The sequence below is a fragment of the Trichomonas vaginalis genome, chromosome V (assembly GCF_026262505.1).
Source record: "Trichomonas vaginalis G3 chromosome V, whole genome shotgun sequence".
NCBI lineage: Eukaryota > Parabasalia > Trichomonadida > Trichomonadidae > Trichomonas > Trichomonas vaginalis.
The window spans coordinates 27,790,480-27,813,002 of record NC_067207.1 but is presented as its reverse complement, the minus strand read 5'-3'; the positions used below and the strand labels follow the sequence as shown (position 1 = coordinate 27,813,002).

At 33.8% G+C, this 22,523-nt stretch overlaps 15 protein-coding genes and 3 pseudogenes across 18 annotated transcripts, besides 2 other annotated features; 10 read left to right on the top strand and 8 right to left on the bottom strand.

The window, feature by feature from the left end:
• Positions 1-134: part of a mobile genetic element that runs on past the window's edge.
• A 583-nt stretch (positions 135-717) lies between these two features.
• On the bottom strand, positions 718-1,667 carry TVAGG3_0414890 (protein of unknown function, DUF4106 family; the record flags this gene model as incomplete). Its single annotated transcript, XM_051233219.1, has 1 exon — positions 718-1,667. A coding segment is annotated over one exon (950 nt), but the record flags the coding sequence as incomplete, so codon positions are not given.
• Positions 1,668-1,722: 55 nt separating this feature from the next.
• On the bottom strand, positions 1,723-2,516 carry TVAGG3_0414880 (protein of unknown function, DUF4106 family; the record flags this gene model as incomplete). The annotated part of the gene is made up of 1 exon (XM_051233218.1): positions 1,723-2,516. A coding segment is annotated over one exon (794 nt), but the record flags the coding sequence as incomplete, so codon positions are not given.
• A 298-nt stretch (positions 2,517-2,814) lies between these two features.
• On the bottom strand, positions 2,815-3,220 carry TVAGG3_0414870 (uncharacterized protein; the record flags this gene model as incomplete). Its single annotated transcript, XM_001297549.2, has 1 exon — positions 2,924-3,220. One exon carries the CDS (start codon positions 3,218-3,220, stop codon positions 2,924-2,926), a length of 297 nt encoding a protein of 98 aa, XP_001297550.1.
• A 113-nt stretch (positions 3,221-3,333) lies between these two features.
• On the top strand, positions 3,334-3,850 carry TVAGG3_0414860 (Chain a 40s Ribosomal Protein S26; the record flags this gene model as incomplete). Its single annotated transcript, XM_001297550.2, has 1 exon — positions 3,351-3,707. One exon carries the CDS (start codon positions 3,351-3,353, stop codon positions 3,705-3,707), a length of 357 nt encoding a protein of 118 aa, XP_001297551.1.
• A 514-nt stretch (positions 3,851-4,364) lies between these two features.
• TVAGG3_0414850 (ribonuclease inhibitor domain-containing protein) lies at positions 4,365-6,079 on the bottom strand (the record flags this gene model as incomplete). Its single annotated transcript, XM_001297551.1, has 1 exon — positions 4,365-6,053. The coding sequence occupies one exon, from the start codon at positions 6,051-6,053 to the stop codon at positions 4,365-4,367; it is 1,689 nt and encodes a 562-aa protein (XP_001297552.1).
• A 1,197-nt stretch (positions 6,080-7,276) lies between these two features.
• Positions 7,277-22,523: part of a mobile genetic element that runs on past the window's edge.
• On the bottom strand, positions 7,939-8,466 carry TVAGG3_0414840 (protein of unknown function, DUF4107 family; the record flags this gene model as incomplete). The annotated part of the gene is made up of 1 exon (XM_051233217.1): positions 7,939-8,466. The coding sequence occupies one exon, from the start codon at positions 8,464-8,466 to the stop codon at positions 7,939-7,941; it is 528 nt and encodes a 175-aa protein (XP_051102947.1).
• TVAGG3_0414830 (uncharacterized protein) lies at positions 8,692-9,573 on the bottom strand (the record flags this gene model as incomplete). Its single annotated transcript, XM_051233216.1, has 1 exon — positions 8,692-9,573. The coding sequence occupies one exon, from the start codon at positions 9,571-9,573 to the stop codon at positions 8,692-8,694; it is 882 nt and encodes a 293-aa protein (XP_051102946.1).
• Positions 9,590-10,437, top strand: TVAGG3_0414820 (annotated as a pseudogene). Its single transcript has one exon. A coding segment is annotated over exon 1 (848 nt).
• TVAGG3_0414810 (uncharacterized protein) lies at positions 11,778-12,203 on the bottom strand (the record flags this gene model as incomplete). Its single annotated transcript, XM_051233215.1, has 1 exon — positions 11,778-12,203. The coding sequence occupies one exon, from the start codon at positions 12,201-12,203 to the stop codon at positions 11,778-11,780; it is 426 nt and encodes a 141-aa protein (XP_051102945.1).
• On the top strand, positions 13,067-13,919 carry TVAGG3_0414800 (uncharacterized protein; the record flags this gene model as incomplete). The annotated part of the gene is made up of 1 exon (XM_051233214.1): positions 13,067-13,919. A coding segment is annotated over one exon (853 nt), but the record flags the coding sequence as incomplete, so codon positions are not given.
• On the top strand, positions 14,558-15,552 carry TVAGG3_0414790 (annotated as a pseudogene). Its single transcript has one exon. A coding segment is annotated over exon 1 (995 nt).
• On the top strand, positions 15,826-16,172 carry TVAGG3_0414780 (integrase core domain containing protein family; the record flags this gene model as incomplete). The annotated part of the gene is made up of 1 exon (XM_051233213.1): positions 15,826-16,172. A coding segment is annotated over one exon (347 nt), but the record flags the coding sequence as incomplete, so codon positions are not given.
• On the top strand, positions 16,645-16,911 carry TVAGG3_0414770 (uncharacterized protein; the record flags this gene model as incomplete). Its single annotated transcript, XM_051233212.1, has 1 exon — positions 16,645-16,911. A coding segment is annotated over one exon (267 nt), but the record flags the coding sequence as incomplete, so codon positions are not given.
• On the top strand, positions 17,772-18,107 carry TVAGG3_0414760 (organellar and viral DNA polymerase type B; the record flags this gene model as incomplete). The annotated part of the gene is made up of 1 exon (XM_051233211.1): positions 17,772-18,107. The coding sequence occupies one exon, from the start codon at positions 17,772-17,774 to the stop codon at positions 18,105-18,107; it is 336 nt and encodes a 111-aa protein (XP_051102941.1).
• Positions 18,272-18,816, top strand: TVAGG3_0414750 (organellar and viral DNA polymerase type B; the record flags this gene model as incomplete). The annotated part of the gene is made up of 1 exon (XM_051233210.1): positions 18,272-18,816. A coding segment is annotated over one exon (545 nt), but the record flags the coding sequence as incomplete, so codon positions are not given.
• TVAGG3_0414740 (KilA, N-terminal/APSES-type HTH, DNA-binding family) lies at positions 19,107-19,710 on the top strand (the record flags this gene model as incomplete). Its single annotated transcript, XM_051233209.1, has 1 exon — positions 19,107-19,710. A coding segment is annotated over one exon (604 nt), but the record flags the coding sequence as incomplete, so codon positions are not given.
• TVAGG3_0414730 (uncharacterized protein) lies at positions 20,166-20,639 on the bottom strand (the record flags this gene model as incomplete). The annotated part of the gene is made up of 1 exon (XM_051233208.1): positions 20,166-20,639. The coding sequence occupies one exon, from the start codon at positions 20,637-20,639 to the stop codon at positions 20,166-20,168; it is 474 nt and encodes a 157-aa protein (XP_051102938.1).
• TVAGG3_0414720 lies at positions 21,002-22,117 on the top strand (annotated as a pseudogene). The gene has a single exon. A coding segment is annotated over exon 1 (1,116 nt).

Below are 22,523 nucleotides of genomic sequence, written 5' to 3'. Positions count from 1 at the left end.
GCGTCTACAACTTCTTGGAATTGTGGTTGTAAGTTTATGAACCACCTATCCGGGTTAGCTTTATGACCCCATCTCATTGTAGTTCCATAGTCTGCAGAAACAAAAGTAGGTTTGTTTCCATATTGGTTAGGTTCTGAATGAACTTTAAACAATGTTTCATTTCTATATGTTTTGTTGAAATTTAACCTTTTATTTTCACCGAGTTCATCCAAAGATTGAACGTTATATGCTCGTAAGTAAAAAGGGTTGTTGTATTTGTGTACATTTTCTTTCAGTTCTTCCATTCTATGATGAATATTTTCATCTGATGTTGGAGTCTTTTGTATGTCGGCAAACATTTTTCGATATTCTTCTACTCTGTCAGCCGAATTTTTCTTAAACTCTTGGAAAGATTCCATATTCACCGCATACTCTTGTTGAGGGTCAAGATTTTTCGGCTGTTCCAAATCTTCATCTAGTTCTGTGAAGTTAGTTTCCAAAGGAGGGACTTGTTCGTTTCCTTCAGGCTCTTCTAGCTGTTGTTGCTGAACTATTTCTTCCATGTCTGGTTGTATCTGAACTTCTTCCTGTGGAGTTTCTTGTACCTCATCTGCTGGCATTTCATATATTCCGAGACCGTTTTTAACAAGTTCCCTATCTAAGTCATCCGGACTCATAAACCTTTCTTCTTTCGTTCCGTCTCTATTTTTTACGCGTTTCATGAAGAGAGTTGAATTGTCATTTAGCTCTGACACCAAATATCTCGGAGTAAATTCAGTCATGTCATTTGGATGATATGCTATTAAATCATATCCCTTAGCGAGCTTGTATTTTCCAGGTTTGAAATTATATCCCATTTGGTGCTGAACCATAAAGCTAAATAGGTTCGGGTCAGTATTTCCTTCCTTGAACTTTCTAATAGCTTCTTTATATCTGTCACTAAAGTCAAGAGTATCTGGGTAACCATAGTCTTCTTTAAGCATTTTTAAGAAATCTTGGTTTCCTTGTTCTCTACTTCTTTTATGTCCTTGCTCTGTTTGTGGTTGTTGTTGTGGAGGGTTTTGAACTGTTGGTTGCTGTGCTGGTTGTGGAGGTGGTTGTTGTGCAGTGTTTTGAACTGTTGGTTGTGGTGCTGGATTTTGAACTGTTGGTTGTGGTGCAGTGTTTTGAACTGTTGGTTGTGGTGCTGGATTTTGAACTGTTGGTTGTGGTGCAGTGTTTTGAACTGTTGGTTGTGGTGCTGGATTTTGAACTGTTGGTTTTGGTTGTTGTTGTGGTGCATGCCTGTGTCTGTGTCCATGTGACGATGTAAATGTTTTAGGTAGTCCTGGTGCAGGTGCTTCTCTTGGAGGGTTTGGTGGTATATAAGTTCCACCAGCTGGCACATATGTTCCATCTGCAGCATAATGTCCTACCTGACTTTTCGTTTTTAAGAAAGCATTTACTAGGTCTGTTTTGGTCTGTTGTAACTCTTTTTCTTGACTTTCCACAACAGTTGCTCTAACGGCGTCATAGGCACTTTGAACTGCCTGTCTCGTTGCTGCATCTGTTATTTTCGTCATATTTTGTGCTACTTCTCTTAACTCTTTGTCGAAACCTTCAGACTTCAGTTTCTTTCCAGATGAGAAGTCGTTCACTTGTTTCACCTTACTATGAAGAGCTTCGAAGGCGTTCTTAAAGTCAGCATTTGTTAAAGCTTCATTTGAACTGTCTTCATCCGCTTGTATTTTTGTCCTTATTGACCCTATAAGCTGGGCTGCTTTAGCGTTGGCTTGGGCATCTAACCAGTCATTGTTAGCTTTTATATATTCTGCGCTTTTCATTGCCTTTTGCATGGCTGCGTCGTTATTTTTACTTTCTTGTGCTAAGTTTTCATACTGTACGGTTTGGTTTTGCAACTGTAAAAGTTTTTCTGCCTTTACATTTGCTTCAACTTCTTTTTTATACTCATCGCTATCCATATATGTCCTCAGGGCTTTTTGTTTTATCTCTTCATCTTTCAGTACTTTATATTGAGTAGTATGGTTTTTCAAATTTACAACATCTTGTTCCATTTTTGCTACTTCTGCTGCTTTTTCTGACACTTTTTTCGCATATTCCTCTGTACTTAGTTCTTTCAGTTGTTCTTCTTTCTTCTTTTTCTCTACGTTTAACTCATTGAGTTTCTTTGTGTGTCTGTCATATTCTAGTTTCTTTTCGTTTTCACTTATTTGCTTCTGTATGTCTATGTTTGACTTTTTGACATCTGATATTTGATTTTTGAGTGAACTCAAATTCATTTGACTTTGAGGGTTATAGGCTGTTCCGTCTGCAGCTCCACCATAGCCTGCCATTTTCGCTAAAAGTGCCGCTCTTAAACCTCCACTCTGTGCACCAAAAACTCGGTTTAAAAGCATAGGATTGCTTGACATTTGTTGCAACATAGTGGGGTCATTCAGCATTTGTTGTTGCAACTGTTGTTGTGGTGTCAGTTTTACTATTGGATGTTTCAATGCTCCCTTCCTCTTACGTATATTCTTACGTAGCTTACGTGGCATTTTAAGTGAAGTTAAAAAGCGGTTTTTGACAGATGTTTATATGACACTATTTGTTCAGCTCAAAAAACTACTCGGTCAAAGTGTTGTCAGTTTTGTAAAATAACCGTCCTATCTCATTCTATAAGGGGAAAAAGGCTTCTCAAAGTATACTTCCTTAGAACGCCTGTAACTTTTCCTGTAGCGACGATAGACCCTTACTTGTCCGGACAAAGTTATACTAAACATCTTCAGGGCTAGAGGGCACGAAGTGCCTGGAGGCCCCACTACCTTTTTTTTTTTTTTTTTTTTTTTTTTTTTCTTTATATAGTTTATTGCCTATTTGTTTTAATTCCAAAGCTTAAGCAATAAAAAGTGATTTTTATTCCAAACAAAAATTTGAATTTATGTTTTATTGCGTATTGTTGGCTTTAAAATGTAACTGGTCTAAATGGTATTTGATCTGTTATATCTGTAGTTTTGACATATTGATTGGGAAGACGTTGTTCTTTTATTTTTCTCAGACTTTCCATTTGCCTGCTTGAATAGCCTTCTTCGTCAGCACCTAAACCAAACCCACCAATAGGCATCGGAGAATGACCATATAAGTCGATATCATCATTGTCGATAACCATTTTTCTCGATAAATGTCCAGAGCCCATTCTTTTTGGCATATTTCTTGGTCCTCCTGGGAACTCTTGGCCGAATCCATGACGTGAATTATGCATTTTATAAAAATTTAAAAAAATTGAATGGGGAAAATTTTGCCAATGTAAAATTATCATTGTCAAAAATCATTGAAAAAATTGAGAAATAAAAAATCGTTCTTGAAAAGGTGACTTCTGGCCTTGCTTTACAATGCCTGTCAAGAGAAGGAATCACGGCCGTTCCAAGATGAACCGTGGCCACACAAGAACAGTTAACTGCATGAACTGCGGCCGCCAAGTTCCAAAGGATAAGGCTATCACACGTTTCGCAATTAAGAATATGGTCGATGCTTCATCAGCTAAGGATGTTTCCGATGCTTGCATCTATCAGGGCTACGAACTTCCAAAGACATACCAAAAGCAGTATTACTGCGTTTCTTGCGCTGTCCATCGTCACGTTGTTCGCCCACGTAACGTTAACGTTCGCCGCAACCGTGTTCCACTCTTCCTTAAGCTTAGACTTGAGAAGCTCGAACAGCGCAACGCTCAGCGCCTTTCCAAGGAGTAAATTTTATAAAATAATAAATACATCTTCAATCTGATACTAAAACAATGGTGTAATATCTTTTTATATACTTAGTGTTTTCAAATTTGACAGATTTGGCTAGTTAAATGATTTCATTAAATAAAAATTATATGAAATACAAAAATATAGATAGGGTATCCGGCGAGGTAGTTTCTTATACTTTTCCAAATATGTAAAAAGTAGTCACACTCAAACAAACAAAAAAAAGTTCCTCCGGCGCAATAAAATGATTTAAAAATCAAATCAGAGACTTCTGAAAGATTTAGCTCCGCGTTACTGTAGTTATACTCCCTGTCCATTTGTGCACCAAAGCTGAGAAAATTCAGAATCACATATGATTCACAAATCAAAACTATAATTTAAACGTGGATAAATATTCTAATTATATATGTTATAATATATAATAATTATGCTATGATATGAGCTTGAGCTCTCGATATGGTGATGATAGAAATTGATTAGGGTAACTTTATTATAAAAAAGGAGTTTATTGCTTATCTTTCTTCTTTAACATTATACAGGATGACTGAATTGAATTCATTTACCTGTTTTTAATGATATGAGATTGATACAATATATCATGATATAGATAATTTTAAAAAAAATTAAAATTTTAATCAATTTTTCAAGAAAAAAAAGTTAAACTAATGATAATTCAACGGGTTGTTCTTCTGAATCGTTTTCAGATTTGTGTATTTTATATTTGTAAATGAAGAAGGCAATAACTGCAATGGCTGCAAGAATAAGAATAGCTCCAATTATACCACCGGCAATTTTTCCGCCTTTACCTTTCCCTTTGCCATCTTTACTCGAATTGTTTTCTTCATTGCTGCTGCCACTGTTGTCTTGGTTGTTATTATTACTGCTAGCAGTTGCAGGTGATGATTTCTCTGGTTCATTGGTTTTTTCTGGTTCTTCACTTCCAGATTCTTCTTGATATTTAACTTCGAATGGAATCAGCTGAGTGCATTGATCTGTTTTTTCGTTGATCTTGACACCGCCTATCGTCTCACCTCTAAATGAACTTGATGTAATTACTTTTTTGAATCCTTTAGAGTTTTTAAGGAAAGAATTATCAGAAATTGATTTGCCGCAATATATAAATGTGTCAATTGATACATTTTCGAAAACATTCTCTGAGAAACCATTGATTGAACTGGATATTGATATATTTAGGGTTATGTCATTATAAAGTTTTGAAGAAAATGTAAACTTTGTTGATGGATCAACAAAAGCAATAGTAGATAATTTACGTCCAACAGTAATATCTCCGATGGATTCAAGATTACTATTGTTGATAATAAGTGTACGGATCAGATGTAATGGGAAATTATTTATTCTTGGTATCGGTATATTTGATTCATAAACCAAAGTGTCCAATTTATCACATTTATAAAAAGACGACGAGTATCCTATATATAGAAATGCACTTAAATCACATTGGACTATAACTGTTTTTAAGTTTTGGCATTCCTTGCATGCATCTACTGAGATATTAACTAATGAACTTGGAAAAGTGAGATTTGTTAAGCTTGTGCATTTCTCAAATACAGTTGGGCCAATAATTTTCAAACTATTGCCTTCAAAAACTATGGATTTCAAATATATGCATTGATAAAATGCACTCCTATCTATCCGAATTACCTTTGGTGGAATTGATATTGTTTGAATTTTAGTTTGCCAGAAGCATGTTTCTCCAATTATTTCAACTGAATCTGGAATAATGAAGTTAACTAATCCAGTTTGTGCGAAAACTGATCCATTTAACATTTTAATACCTTTAGGAAGAGTAACTTCTTGAAGTCCAGAACATCCGCCAAATGCAGAATACGATATTGTAGTGCAAGAATCTGGAATAATGACGCGTCTGAGTTTTAGATTTCCCCAAGATATTCCCATATCAATGAATTGAAGACCATCTGGAAAAACAAATTCTTCAATAACTGTCATAGCGAAACAACTATTCATAACTGACTTTATATTTTTTGGAAATGTGACCTTTTTTAGATTCTTGCATTCATAAAAAAGGTTTTCTTTAAGTACAGAAACTCCATCCGGAATCACAATTTCTTGAATAGCTGTTTTATGAAATGCATTTTTTCCCATTGAGATTAAATTCCTTGAAAGAGTGACTACTTTGAGAGAAGTACAAGAATCAAATGCAGATGATCCTATTGATGTTACAGAATCTGGCATGGTAAGAGTACTTATTGTGGTACATTTTTGATATTGTGAATCGGCAATTGACGTTGTTCCTGACGGAATATTAAGAATTGTTCCAGATAGACATTGAGATGCATAGATAGTATATACTAGCAAGCACAACATGAAAAAATGTGAGCTCAAATTCTTTTAATTCTTTTGAATCAAAAGATTTGTTATTTAATATTATTAATTTTATATGAGAATTGTGATTGTAAGTAAATGTACACATTATGATGTTTTTTTATTTTTCACAATTTATCAATTTTCAGAAAAAAATTGAATAGAGGTATGCTGACTACCCTTTTATACAGGCCAAATGCCCCCAAATTTTGAATATAGCTTCTATGCATGCTTGTGAGCAATTTTTGTATGACCATGCAAGAAAAACTATCAGCCAATTTTGATGAAAATGCATTAGTAATTTGCATATATTTTATGCTCAAATTATTTTTGCCATTTTTGAATTTTTTAAATTTTTTACATATTTAGCTGATTTATTCGAATTATGAATCGACAAAAACTAATTATTTTAAGTTCTAAAATAATATTAATGCTTAAATTTCATATATTACAATAATGAATAAAAATATTATATTAATCGTCATGAAGTATGATTGAAATTAAACCATTCAGATTGTAATCCGAAGTTTATAATAATCTCACATATCTTGCATGTTTTAATAATACTTTCTCAATAAGCGAATAAATGATGAGTTAATACCAATCAATTAGGCTTTCTGAGCAAAAATATCTAAATTACTCAAATGTGTGAACTATTTACTAGTATTAAGATAATTTATTCCTAATAATAAAAAAACATAAAATAATAATTTTATAAGACATACTAAATAGTTAAACGTTATGCATACCATGATGCTATAAATCATTATCGTATTATTAATTTTGTTATTTTGAATAAGTCAGTAATCGAATATACGGGTAACTTTTTTTTGGCTGATAGTTTTTAAATAAATCTATTCTAAAGGTGATACTTACAATGAATATATATGTTTTATAGCTATTACAAGGAAAACCACCTGTACAAAAAAAAGTTAATAATTTAGGATTTTAACATATACGTTTGAGTAATCTCCCATGCGAATTTCTTAATGATATGGCGTTTCCGTAAAGATGAACGAATAATAACATATATGATAATAAATTTGATAAATCTTTTGTATAAAAGCGAAAACATCTATATTGTTACGATCGAAAACATAATATATGAAGTGCTTTTTCGAATGACTCTACTTGTTTCTAAAATAATGTTATGCTTAGCTCTAGACGTGGCCATTAAAAATGACGTTAAGAGAAAAAATTAACCTTATTCCAGTCAGCATACCTCTAGTTAGTAAACATATCATGGGTACGGAGGCACTGCGCGCCTCCTTACCCATTATATGTGAATTTGACACTTTACAAAACCGTTAACGTATATTTTTCAAATCAAAAGCAAACACCCACTTAACCTTAAATATTTATAAAACCGCCAACCACTTCACTAACGAACTCACTAATGTAAAAAATAAACGTTCTCACTATCGTTCTCACTAACGACTTCACTAATGTTCTCATAAATTTTCCTCAATATCTTCATCATCAGTGTTAACCCTATTGTAGTCATACTTGAAGCCATAAACTTTCTCTAACTTCTTAACGTACAATTTACATAACTTACCTTCGTCATCGTATGGTTTAATGATATAACTATTTCTATCTTTATACACAGTCAATGAAAAGTCAACTGGTCTCGGATGTATTTGAAAGAACATGTTATGCTCAGGAAGGAAGAATAAATGTTTAAATGTATGTTTGTTATATTTTTCGATTTGTATGAGTTGCTTTTGTTCTGTCATTTACATCCAAATAAAAAAGTAAAATAAAAAATAAACTTAAAAATTAATGATATCACCACCCTCACACGTATGAAAACATAGCACAAAAATAAATTTAGGTGAAGTGGTGAGATCTCACCTCTTTTTTCACCTGTTTTTTCACCCTGTTGAATTCATTGCTTTATAACTCTCTTCCTTGGTTTCTTTTTAGTTGCTTTCTTCACGTCTGTCTCCAACTTGACTGTCTTTCTTCTTCGTCCGTAATGATACCAATTACTTCCACCAGTCAATGGGTCAAATGGTCGTTCATAAGGGTTTCCATACATTCCATAAGGTCCGTATGGATAAACTACTGGTGGAGAAGAAACATTTTCTTTAGTTCCATCGACTCTATTTAAATGCATTGTTTCACCTTTCATCTGGTCATTAAAGTCTTTTGCGTGTTTTGCAAACTCATCGTCCTTTCCTAAAGCATTTTCTGACTCAGTCGCAACCAAATTGGATGCTTTATTTATGAGCCCTATTTTATTTAATCTTAACTTCTTTGCAACCCAGCCTCCAATCTTTCCTTTATTTGCATCTAATGTATTCGAAACCCTTCCTCCACTCATTTTATTTACTGCGTCATAAGCTCCAAGTGCTTTTGCTCCAAATGCTAATGCTTTTGTTCCCATTGCGCCTAAAGCTGCCCAAGCTACCATTTACACCATATTAAAATCATCTCTCTTCAATATTATCTCATAAAAGTTCTCGTTACTGGAGAAAGTCAATGAAACATAAGCGTTCTCACGGGCTTCGCCCTCACCGCTTTGCGGTCTATCTAACTTCTTTCTTATGTCATCTATACGCTTCAAAATGTCTGAACAATTGCTAACATCTTCTACAACAGTTATTTCATCATGAATGACCTTCAAGAACAAGCTCATTTAATATGCTATTAAAATCATCTCAATAATGAGTCCATCCTTTCCATCTTTAGGTAGCACAACATCTTTCATTGAAGAAGGTTCGACAAGTCTTATGTTAAACTTACTGACAAAGTTTGTTATACTATAATGCTTCGGTGGCGAATACATATAGTTTGAAAGACATAATATAGATTCTTCAGCAAATTCACTTATACTGGATTTTATAACAATGTTCTCACGAGACCAAATACCACCAATTGACAATCTTGTAAGCAATCCTGCTGAACCTTCAACTGTAAACGTCGATGGTAACATTCCACGAAGGTCATCTATTGACATCTTTGAGTCACTGAATTTAAATATTTTCTTAAAGCAATCGTCATTATCTAACCATGCAATAGCTTTGAAGTTTTCATTCGAATATACATCTGCTTCATTAAATGTAAAACCTGACTTCTTTGCAGAGATGACTTTAAAATCTATTGAGTTTGTTTCAAAATTATATGCTATGGTAACTTCTGAAGGTAATGGGTGCCCTTCTGCTATAAGTTGTTCTTTCAATACCGTTTGAAGCTTTGTGTTAAAAACTTTCATGTCATCTCCTGTGTCTAGGTTCACATACACAGCAACAGGGAAACTATCTTGCTTCTTTGTTTCATCATTATATCTCAAAACATTAAAGTTCTTCAATAATATTGTTCTTCCTGCTGGAATACTTCGAACCTGTCTGATTTCAATAGCTTTCTCACCTCCTATATACTCTACCCAGTGTCTTGGATATTCATAAGTATACTGACTTTCTTGAATTTTGGTTGGTTTCATCATAACATGTTCATAGTATATCTTTATACTCTTGTCAGTTAGACTCGGTGCTATGTTCTGAATATTTCTGACTTGCATTTTTAATGGAGATAAAATGAAGTATTTAATACATGACGTAGATGAAGACATGAATGAAACTACAGACAAACTTAACTCTTCTCTCATTCTTCCTTTCAGTAAGGACTATGAGTTCTGTTCAAATGGCGTTTATTTCTATTGTGGAAAGATGGGGTCAGGAAAGACATTCAACCTCATTCGTCATATACTCATAACAGAACGTTTAGGAAATGACTCATATTATGACCAAATCATTATATCAGCAACTTCAGACTCTATGGATTCAACAGCGAAAACATTTATGTCAAAAGTTCAAGCCTCTGTCGTTAAAGTTCCAGACAGTGAACTCATTGAATTTCTTCAACGTTACATTCGACGTAAGAGGAAATATTATGCTATTGTAGAGTTCATACACAGGAATGCAAAAACTTCAGAAGAGATGGAAAAATATTGACAAACACCACATTACGTCAGTACTCAGGAGTTTACGATATGAAACGACTGACAAACTACATTCTGTCAAAACTTTCAAAATACCCTTCAAAAAATATCCTTCAAACACTCTGCTCGTTTGTTGACGACTTCGCCGGAAAAGGTTTAGTGTCAAAGCTGACTCACCATTAGCTAACATCATAACTAAAGTCAGACATTACCATTTAACTGTAGCAATACTTATGCAAACATGGCGTTTCCTTGCTTTAAACATAAAACGTTCTCATAACTGACTTCGTTATCTTTCAAGGTTTCTCACGCTATGATATTGAACTCATTTGGAAACAGTCAGGTATAACATTACCTTTTGAAGAAATTTGGGAAGCATATAAGTCTCTCATCTCTCCTCGTTCATACCTTGAGATTCATATCATGACTAATACCATTAAAGTCAAAAAATATTCCATGGGAACGACCAACATTGTTTTAAATCTTATGCTTTAATTGACTGATGGTAAACAAATTCCATGCATCTCTGTCGCCATTTCTGTTAATATTTTTGCTGTCATTCATATCATCCACTTCCCCATCCGTTAGCTTTTGAGGATATGCGTTAGAATAGCTGTTCTTAATTGAAGGCTTTTCACCTTTGAGAGCATAAACTCTATAACTTTCTGCATACTTTATGTTTGAACCTCCTGAGCCATCATTGACATAAATTTTTATAGGCTTCCACCCTTTGTTCATGTTCCTGCTTCTTCCCTTAGCTCTTTTGTTCAGTAGTTTCTACATCTTTATACACAGAACCTGTCTCAGTGAATTTAACAATATTTTCATTCGTTAGCTTTACATTCAAACCCTTGTCGAGTATATTGTTCATTTCATACATATAAAAGGTTTTTATTCTATATGAAATGAGAAGCAAATCCATCTTAGCTGGTGCCGTTAATGTTCCAATTGAACCAACATCAAATGTTGACTCACGAACGCAAACAATATTGTCATAAAGAACTATAGTTCAGAGTGTTTGAAAGAACCAGAACCAGAGCTGAAATCCGTGAATTTAAACTCAGCTTCAAGTGCAAACGCTACATCAGATGTTAAGTTAGAGTATCCACCACTGGACCAAATTCTTTCAAGAGAAGCCAACGACAACCCTTACACAAATGTTCAAACAAATCCTTCAGATAACGTAGACCATTACCTTCTTCAGTTATACCAAACAATTTTACTCAAAGACGATAAGAAGCTTTTGGTAAATCTTATAAGCAAGAACCAAATAATTCTAACAAAGGAGGACCTTGAAATGTTTATATCACGAATAACAGGGAAACAATGTGTCATTGACTATCTCGACCCTGAAATCGAATGCTGTGGTCAAACGCCACCATTCATGAAAATAGGTAACATCCGCATCATTGAAACACCAGGAACTACAGGAGTTGAGTTTAAGTATAAATATTCGAACGAGTATACAAAACTTTCAACAGAAATATAAACTTTGCTTGAAATATGTTTTAGTAAATTAAAGCAGTCAGGAGGGCTCTTTGAGTCCATCTTGGCGCTTTGCGCCGTCAGTCAAAAAAATTTCAAGTTAGCAATTTGTAATATCTATCCAAAACTTCTTCAACAGTATCGAACTCATCTTCATAATGCAAACCTAATCTTATTGACTTGGTGCAGTTTTCACTAACACAATATTTTTCTGTTTCTCTTGACTGACATAACTAATTCATTTGTTTCATCAAACAGCAACAACCAAAGTTCATGACCTAAAATATAACATTCATACTTTATATTTTTAGCTCTGAGTTCTCTTGTAAGCTGTTGCATTTAATATTATCTAAAAAGTCAACTTCAACAGTCATTCGCACTAGTGCCTTCAGTTCTACAGGCTCTCCTTGAAAGTCAACAAGTCTGAATTGCATGTCTTTCAAATTATGAGGACTAATGCGAACCCATTTACCTAAATGAGTTGCTATGACAGGAACGTTTGGAATGAACATTGAATTGACTGCATAACAGAAGGATTTATATTCTACTGAACCTTTACTATTAACTCCTGAAATGCCTGTGACATTAGCTATTTTAGACTCAATGTATAAACAATTACCATAACATACGTATGGAACAGATTTCATCTCAATCGTTTTGTCAACACTTTTCAAAGGAAATGTCATATGGTATGCACCCAAAAGAAGTTGTACTCTATGACTCATTCTTGGTATCTTAAACTCCTTCACATAACTGAACTTCAAAACTCCTGCAATAAGTTTAACATTCATTAAGTTTTCTTCGTTATCCTTGTTTATGTAGTATTTATGAGAGCATTTAACACTCCAGCTAATGTTTCCATCTTATATTCTACATTATTGTGAAATCTTATTTCGTGCTTCTTTCCATCTATTTCAATCTCCATGAAATCTGTTGCATCTGTTATAACGAATGAAGCGATAGTATTGAAGTCAACCATTCTGAATGCAAGCGCCTCATTCTGTAGACCTAAGTTTGTTTGTAGCTTTACTGTCCCGTATTCGTTTGGGTCTGTACTTTGCAAATAGAACAACATTTTATTCTCATTAAAATATGAGTATAGTGCATATGCGTATGAAGCTGACAGAGCTAAACGTTTATATTTTGGTCAATACTCTCTCACACTTACTGACAAATATATTGTTATCACTGATGGAAATACTGAGAAATACATAACATGGAAGGACTATGAAAAGTTTGACCCTATTTTAACTCCATGTACTATGCCGTTTATAAAGGACGGTGAAATTATTGAAAAAGATAATACAACCGTATATAGGTCTGTTTATGAAGCATTAGAATATATGTTGAATCATAACCCAAAAAGATTTGACCAAGCACTACACCATGTGCAATGCCTTTTATTAAGGACGGTGAAATCGTAAGAGTTCCGGATTCAACGGTTTACACAGCTGTTCAAAACAGTTTACAAAACATTTTAGCGAATATCTTTAATTCAGAAACTACAGAAATAAAATTACCGTATATAACAGATGCCAAAGAAATTAAATCAAAAACGACAACATTATTTACGTCACTTAATGATTTAATGACTTATATCATTAATATTCCTGCACCAACTACAGCATTTGATCCAAACTCGACGGTTTGCAGTGTACCTTTCATAAATGACAGTTCATTAATTACTTTAAGGGATTCGACAGTAAATGAATCATTAAAGGCGTCATTAATGAAAATCATTGATTTTAATTCATTCACGAATACATATAATTCATTCATTAATGTTTCATATGCTTCTAAAGAAGGTGAGCCAAAAACTATTGATAAAGCGGTGTATGAAATAAAAGCATCAACGACGAAATTGAATTCGTTAACTTTTGACGGTGATAGTTTCGTTAATGACATAACATCGGGGAAAACAATTTTAACGAAAGAATACTTAAAATCTCATGTTAGTGAGTTCGTTGAAATTGAAAAAGAAGGTGGAATTAAGTTCGATCCACTGAATTTCATTTTCAGCTTAGCGAATGCGGGTGTTAGTTTCGCTGAATGGACAACTATACAGAGTGAAATAAATGCAATATGGACGTTTTTGGGGTCAAAAGCGGGAATGGGTGAGCTTGTAAATGCTGCAAGAACATTAGGTGAAACAGGAAATTTTGTAGATGGTTTTAAAAGACTTGTTTCAAATGTTTTAACAAACACAAAGAAATTATTTAGATATACCGTACATAACGGACGGATTTTCGAACAGATAGCAACAAACCCTCCGGTTATGGCTGCGTTGATAATGGTTAGAGATATAAAACCACGTAACGACGGGAACGAAGAACATGAACAACAGGATACTGGTCGGGTTATTCGAGACATTAAAAACGTGTATCCTGAAGTTATTGATTTATTTAGAGGAGTTAATGATTCAATTTCAAAACATTCTATAACCCTCGATGAAGAGAATAAATTAACAGATTATATATTCGTCATTATTGCAGAATTAATGAAGAGAATAAATGAAAAAGGAATTGGTGATATCATTAATGTCAGCGATGTAATGATGAAAAGAAATTTTGACTCATTATTTACAAAACCGAAAACAGAATATAGTCTTTATGACGTAATTACCGAATTAATGAAAAAGATTAATGATAATAAGAGTTCTGGCGGAAGAGTTGAATTAGAAGTGAATGATGTTAATGAGAAATTAGCCGAAAAAGCAGACAAAAATGAGCTTTTAGCTCTGAGTGATAAAGTCAAGAACCACGTTCATTATATAACTTCAGACGAACAGATTATAACGGACTACCATGGATATTTAACACGAAGTGATGAAGCGAAGACAAAAAATGTTAATGAAAGAAGATATAAATACATTCGTGCTAAAGGTTATGACATAAGCTGTACTGTACAGTATGATGTAGCTAAAGCACCAGAATCATTTGGTTATACCGGTGAAATTTATGCCTCTACTTTCAATGTTAACGGTGTATTAGTTGAACCAAGATTTACTTTGAGAGTTAAGTCAAAAATAACGTTTGAAGATGCTATTAAAAGTAAAGCTGACAAAGTTGAACTCGAAGCAATGAACAAAGTTTTGAAATCTCATAAACACAACATCTCCGATATAAATGAACTTCAAGCTACATTAGACAGTAAAGCTGACAAGAACCATACAAACGAATCCTTCACTACTGTTAGAGCAGACGATGTAATATTGAACTATACTCTCGGTTCAAGTGCACCTTTAGAGAATCCAAGTACAAGCGTAAAAGATACACTAAACTCTTAAATAACAAATGTATGAATATCGAAGGTCATGTCAGAAACTTTGAAACACATGAACTACCAGCAATGTTAGATAAAAAAGCAGATAAAGAACATACACATAAATCCTTCACTACTGTTAGAGCAGACGACATAATATTGAACTATACCCTTGGTTCAAGTGCACCTTTAGAGAATCCGAGTACAAGCGTAAAAGATACACTAAACAATTTAGATAACAGTTGCAGGAATATCGAAGATCATGCCAGAAACTTTGAAGCATATGAACTACCAGCAATGTTAGATAAGAAAGCCGACAAAACTTATGTAGATGAAATTATGCAAAGAAGTCGGAAGTAAATGCTGCGCTTAATGGAAAAGCCGACAAGAACCATACACATGAAGAATTTCAAACAATCAAGATTAAAGAAATTAAAGCATGCATCGAAATAGTAACAAAAACAGGAAGAAACGGTGCAACTGTACAAGAACAAAGAATTTATCCTCCTACTTTTCCTAATGGTTTAATAACAAACAATATAAATATTGAAGATGGCAATAAAGTTATAAACGTTAAACATGAACTTCAAACAATGAAGGCTCAGATTCTTCAAACATTATATCCTGTTGGTTCTATTTATATGTCAATGAACTCAACAAATCCAGCAACAGTTCTGGGTTTTGGTACGTGGCAGCAGATTGTAGACAAATTCTTATACTGTGCTAACTCTTCAAAGCAAACAGGAGGCTCAAAGAAAATTAAAGAAGCAAACTTACCTGCGCACACTCATGCAGGAACTACAAACACAACAGGTAATCATTCACATTCAATAACAAAAAGAGGTTATACAAATCTTGCAGCAGGTTCGGATAGACAGGGAATGCATAGATATGATATTTCAAGCGACCCAGTAGATTCAAGCGCAGGTATTTTCTGTGGAACCACAGGAAATCATTCACACACTTTCACAACAAATCCAACAGGCTCGGGTGAAGATTATATGCCACCATTTATGACTGTATTCGCATGGTATAGAGTTCATTGAACGCGCTTGAGCCTTGAATAAAATCTTTAACTTTACATAAATGAGCTTGAAAGAAGTATTCGAACAACATCCATGGAGGTCATTTAAGAAGTTCAATGAAGCTGCAAAGAGTTGGGGATTTACTAACAGAGCTGAAGTGAAAAGGTTCTTTGACAAAAATGTTGTACATCAAACAAAAATAAACCCTTACGACTACTTTTTACCAATTTACTCCAACACTCCTGACGCATACCAATTTGACACTCTCATTCAAAGCAGAAAAGGAGGACATAAACCATTCCTCATCTTCATTAATGTTAACACTCGTAAAGCATATGCATATCCAATGAAAAATAAAGGAACTCATGAAGTTTTAAGAGTTTTACAAAAGTTTGTAGCAGAACATAGCCCAAGTACTTTAACATCAGACCAAGACAGTGCATACCTCAGCAATGAAATCACAGATTTTCTCATTAAGCATAACATAACTCACTACACTACTGAAGACCATAACCATAACATACTCGGCATCATAAACCGCTTCATAAGAACGCTCAGAGATTTAAATCAAGAGCGAGACTTTACCGAAGAAACAATGAAACATTTTCTCGAAGTATATAATTCCTCAACACATTCTACAACAGGACATACACCAAATTCAATGACACAACAACAAGAAGAAAAGTATATACAAAAGAAACGAAGCCAAACACAAAATATCAGAAATTCAACACAATTTACCCTCATTCCTGGTACAAAAGTTCGTGTAGTTCTTGACGACAAACCGTTGACAAAGAAACGTTTAAGGTTAAGTAGAAACTATTATATCGTAGACTCTACACAAGGTAATGGATATCTTATAAAAGCTGCTGACGACTCTATTGCGTTTTACCCTCGTCACAAATTAGTCGAAAGTAGTAATGGCAAACTTGCTGAAACCATTGACGAAGCAAAGCGAGGAGTGGTTATTGAAATACTTGGCTACAACATAAACGATGACACTTATAAAGTAAGATATGAAGGAGGCGTTGAAGATGTTATACCATCTAAGAACTTGAGAGAGTCAAAGACAACACATCTGGGACCATTAGAGCGGGAGTACTGGAAAGACAAAAATAAGCCAGAAAGAATAAGAAAATTCTTCTAAACTTTTTCATTAGATGTAAATCAGACATGAATGAGAACAGTCATGATATCATTAATGGTACCATTTATTTTTGTCATAAATTTACACCAAAAATAATGTTGAGGTGAAGAGGTGAGATCTCACCCGTTTTTTCACCTCTTTTTTCACCCTCATGAATTTTCATGAATTTCCTTAAGACAGAAAAATAAAGTTAGTTTTATTTTTATTTATTTTTTTATTTTGTATGTAAAGATATGATTTCAACAATCGGCACAACAGCAATTCAAGCCGCGAACGGCAGGACTCTGTCCACAACAGCACCAAACTCGTTAGTTATGAATCCTACGTCAATGTTAGTAGAAATGAAAAACTTCATTCCTTCTTCATATACTTTCGAAACAAAAATCCAGAAGATAAAGCAAGAACTGTTAACAAGTAATTTAGACTGTACCGCACAGGATGAAGAAAATGAAGAATATCTTTATGACATGCAGGACCTCATCGACCATTTACCTAAACTACCTGAAATTCAGCAACAAAAACTAACCATTCCCGAATTTGACGAAATTGAAGTCAAAGCAACTGACTCAGTAGAAATAAAGAAGTTCATACGAAAGGTAAACTATGAGTTTCTAGGATATCATTGTAACCATAAAGTTATGGACAAAGATTGCGACATGGTTTATAAAAATATTTCTGACCTTTACAAATCCGAAGAATTTAAGACATACGATAACTTTGTTTCATTAATTGCAGAATGTGTATGGCAGATAAGAGATAAAGATAGAAGAGGTAAAGTATGGAATGAACAGATAAAACCAGCAGCTTTTGAGTTAAAGAAAACCATTGACGCCTTAGTTGTTCTAGCTGGTTTTATTTCAATGTATAACGCAAAAACGATGCCGCAATGTTCAAAATGTAAAGCAGCAATAAGAAAATATAACTACTCAGTCAAAGAGATAGAAAGAATGCGAAACGACTATGCAGACTTAAAGAAAGAAGCAGAAAAGCCAGCAGAAGATAAAATGGATATGTTGACATTTCTTAATAAAAACTATCCAACAGCAGAAGATTTCCTTCTGTCTGACGTCAAGAAGAAGTATAAAGAAACTTTCGGCATGATTAAAACATTCGATGTACTAAAAGAAGAAATAGAAGCTACGAAACTGTTTAGGATTTCAAATATACATCGTACAATTCATGTAAAACGCTTGTGAAAAAACAGGTGAGAAAACAGGTGAGAAAACGGGTGAGATCTCACCTCTTCACCTAAACATTATTTTTGCTGAAAAATGACCAAATTTCATGAATTTTCATAAAAGATAAAAATAAAGTTAGTTTTATTTTTATTTATTTTTTTATCTTGTATGTAAAGACAGTAATGACAAACATTGAGTTTGAAACAGTTAGAAAGATAGACAATGACACCAAAGTGGTTAGAATAGGTGATTTAAACGTAAGATACTCAAAGAAATACAACAAATATTCTTTGTCAGACATTATAACACCTTCTGGAAAGAAAACAAAGGACTGGGTTAGAATTGCTTCTACTCAGAAAATTTTGACAAGAAATCCTGAGCTCATGATATCAGTAGCATTTCATGGAACAAGAGCATATCTTATAGACAAAAGTCTTATACCAATAGTTTTGTTATGGTTAGACCCAGTTGTTGGATATAACTTCATAACATATGGTTCATTCGATACGGAACGTTGCAGTGAAGGCTTACTTTACATCGTTCAGAAACCGAAGGACTTCAACACAAAAAGATATCAGATAGGAAGAACATATAATATAACTCAAAGATATGACAGTACAGTCAATAGAGTCAAGGTTGTGTTCGTTAATGATATGAGAGCTGCTGAAACAGAACTGCTTGAAGTTTTTGAGAAAATGTATGGTGCTCCCACGAAAGGTAAAGAAACGTTTGAAGTAGATGAGATAGATAAAGCTATAAAATTATTTGACGAAGTTGCTGAAAAATACATGTAAAGCGTTTATTTTTGGTCTTTTGTGAAAGTCAGAAAATAAAGTTAGTTTTATTTTTATTTATTTTTTTATCTTGTATGTAAAGACAGTAATGTCAACATCAGAGAACACAACAACTGCTATCGTTCATGAAGCCATAAATGAAGAATACGAATACATACAGTATAACAAACAATTGAGACTCATTCGTTCAGTCAAAGATGACATGTACCAAATGCAAAGTATAATGAATGCTCTTCGTTCTACAAAGCAAGCATATCATTGGTTTGAAAACCAACAGACAAAAGAACTTTTAGAAGAATTTTCTCATATGATTGCTTCCCTCGGAAAACCGAGAGAAGAGATTCCGTACGAAAATCGCAAGAATTTGGCTCCTGGTTTGAAAGGTTATTATGTTCATAGACGTTTAGTAAACGCTGTAGCAATGTGGGCTTCACCTCGTTATGCTTGTTATATTTTCATGATGTTAGATGAACTATATAAAGCAGAACGCGGAGAGATGGAAAAGAAACTTCAAGCAAAAGATGAAGTCATTGAATCCAAAGACAAAAGCATACAGAAAAGAATACCGCGTTCAGTACCAAAAGGAAAGGAAAAGAGTTATAGGTATATGATATATACTGAAGAATTGGAGAAAGAAGAAGATAAAGATATGGTTATGTTGCATTTAGTCAGAAGAAACAACAAGAGCTTTTATGACTTAGCTAAAATATATAAATATGACAGAAACTGGTTCTATCGTGAAAACTTACCGATTTCAATGACACCGAATGAGCAAATAAAGGAAATTGTCAAAAATACTCTTCCTCAAACACACTATGACATCAAAGGTTGCACAATACTTACATTCAAAGAAGACTTAACATTACTGAAGGAAAAAATAACAGAATATTTCGATAACTTCAAAGAGGAAGAATGAAGTCACGGCAACATTAACGAAGAAGTCACGACAACATTAACGAAAAGAGAATGAGGTGAAAAAACGGGTGAGATCTCACCTCTTCACCTAAAATATATTTTTGTGCTATATTTACACTCATTTACGAAGAAGTCATGAATCCTACGTCAATTATGTTCGACACTGATAACATTAACGATAACATTAACGATAACATAAACGATAACATTAACGATAACATTAACGATAACATTCATTTTTGCATTAATCCTGCTGTGTTGTCAAAATGTCATGTTGTCATCATTTTTAAAAGAAGTTAATTAACCTGGTGACATGGTGACGTGGTGACGTGGTGACACCATCAGTTATTCAAAAATATATTTTTGGTTAAATAGCTTCAGGGTCTATTTCTTCAACCATTTCACTTCCTTCGTCAATGTCAATAGAAGCTTCTTCAACCTTTGGTAAGAATTTCTGTATAACATCTTTGTTCGTTATTGTCTTCAGAGATGAAGGATAATATTTCACATTTGTTTCACCCTTCTTATATTCTTTCTGTTCGGAAAGATTTAAAGCAATACTGAAGAAGTCAATATTAGAGTTCTTTATAACAGTATAATGAGTATCTTTGACATTCACGAAGAAACTCTTTTGTTTCAAAACTACTGCTAACTCTTGTGAAGTATAACGTTTGCGGTCAATGACGATAGCTAATGGTCTGACATACTGACCAAACTTAGATTCTTTCACAAACTTCTTGTTAAAGATAACATTAACATTTGAAGCATTATTGAACTCATTCTTGATGGCAGTAGCGAGAGCATTGTATGAAAAGAACTTGCAATCTTGCATGTGTTTCATTAAAATAAAAATATTAAATTATTTTGAAAAATAACTTTAAAAAATCTAATCTAATTTTTTCAAAAATATTTTTTTATTTCCTACTAAAGATGTATCGGAAGTTGTCTAAGTTAGAACACTCGGAAATAAAACAACTTCTTACAGAAGCTAACATAGAAGTAGCAAAACATTACGCAACAAACAAAAAAGCACTCGCTGACATCCTCAATGACTATAATGGTGCAATAAGTTATGATAGAATTCATGAGTTCATAAAGCCGCAACGCGGCGAGGACGAAGTCCATGCAAGAGCATTTCCTTTAAATGACATTGCTATTGACTTATATCATAGACGTTCAGTACCTCATGAAGTAAGAAGAGAAATGTTTGACATAACAAATGCAAACGTTGGTGAAACAAGAAGAAGAGACGACACACTGAAACAACAGAGAAGAGAGATGTTTAAAGTGCTATAGAACAAGTTCGCAAAGCTAACGATGTCATTCGTTCCATTGACGACAAACCAAAAGAAGGTGAGAGATGGTTAAAGAAAGATGAAGAGAATAGGAAGAGAAATGTGAAGTCAGGCAATAGACTCATTGACTTTAACATCGAAGCTTTAGATGAACCAAACAGAGACTACTTACACAAACATTTCGGTAAGGTTTTCATGAGACTCTTAGAGAAGATTAAAATAAACTCCCAACAAAGATGGATGGTATGTTATAAACTTGGTGGAAAGTATGAATGTTCTACGTTAAACCTCAATAATATTGGAACATTACTACATCAGCTCTTGAAGGAGAACTTTATATCAGAGATAGAAGCAAATGCTGCAGGTATTGTTGAAATGCACTATGACTTCTCTTCTTGACAAACATAAAGAATCTTACCGAAATAAAGATGTATGATTTAACAGAATATGAAGGCTTAACGATGTCAGATGTAAAGAAAGGCAAACCAAAAAAGAGACCATATAGAGATGAAAGCACACTGACAAATGACCAGAAAGCCATTTTGGAAGCTCTTAAGCAAACAGGAAACCCAGCACTTATAGAAAGCTTTTGGAAAGATAATGGTGAAAAGAAGTTTTATAAGAAGAGAAGCGGTCAGTTCTGGAAGTATCTTTGCACATTACCTATAAATCTTGAGCGCTACCAAATCTTCAATGAATTGAACAAAAGAACTGCAGCACTTATGACAGAAGACAATTGTTTCGTTTATGCTTGCATTCAGGCTGGAGTAGATGAAGAAACTATTGACCACATGAGAGAAGTCATTCGTGTTAGAGACTTTCCTCAAAGTAAAGTACAAGAAATTTCTGACGCAACAGGTATAGCATTTAATGTTACCATTGGTTATTTCAATGACTCAAGACATAATGAAATAAAGAGATACATACCAAAAGAATGTGAAACTGTTAGAACTATTGACTTACTTCTTGTTGAAGACCACTACATGCTAAATGAAAGATTACCAATGACAACATATTTCGTCAGAAATTACAAAGAAATTCTCAAAGCTTGTGGTGGAATGAACATTGAGAAACAAATGAAGATTTATACAAAGAGAGAAGATAAATATGTAGTTCGTTATGATAGAACAACACCGTTATGGGATGTTATGAAAACATTGTGGGAGTGCAAATATTTCGAACCTATTTCTTATGGAGAACTTTTCACATATACGACTGACTTATATAAACAGAACCTTGCACCATTTAAAGATTTGACATATGCTCCAAAGTATTGTGTACAACTGAAGAAGAAAGCCGAGTCAAAAGAAGTAAATAAAAATAAGTGCAAGTTCATTCCTGAGCACGTTTTCTTTGCTGACTTTGAGTGCAGTACCGATGGCTTTCATAAAGCTTTTAACATCTGTTACGACAGTGAAGATGGTTCAGTG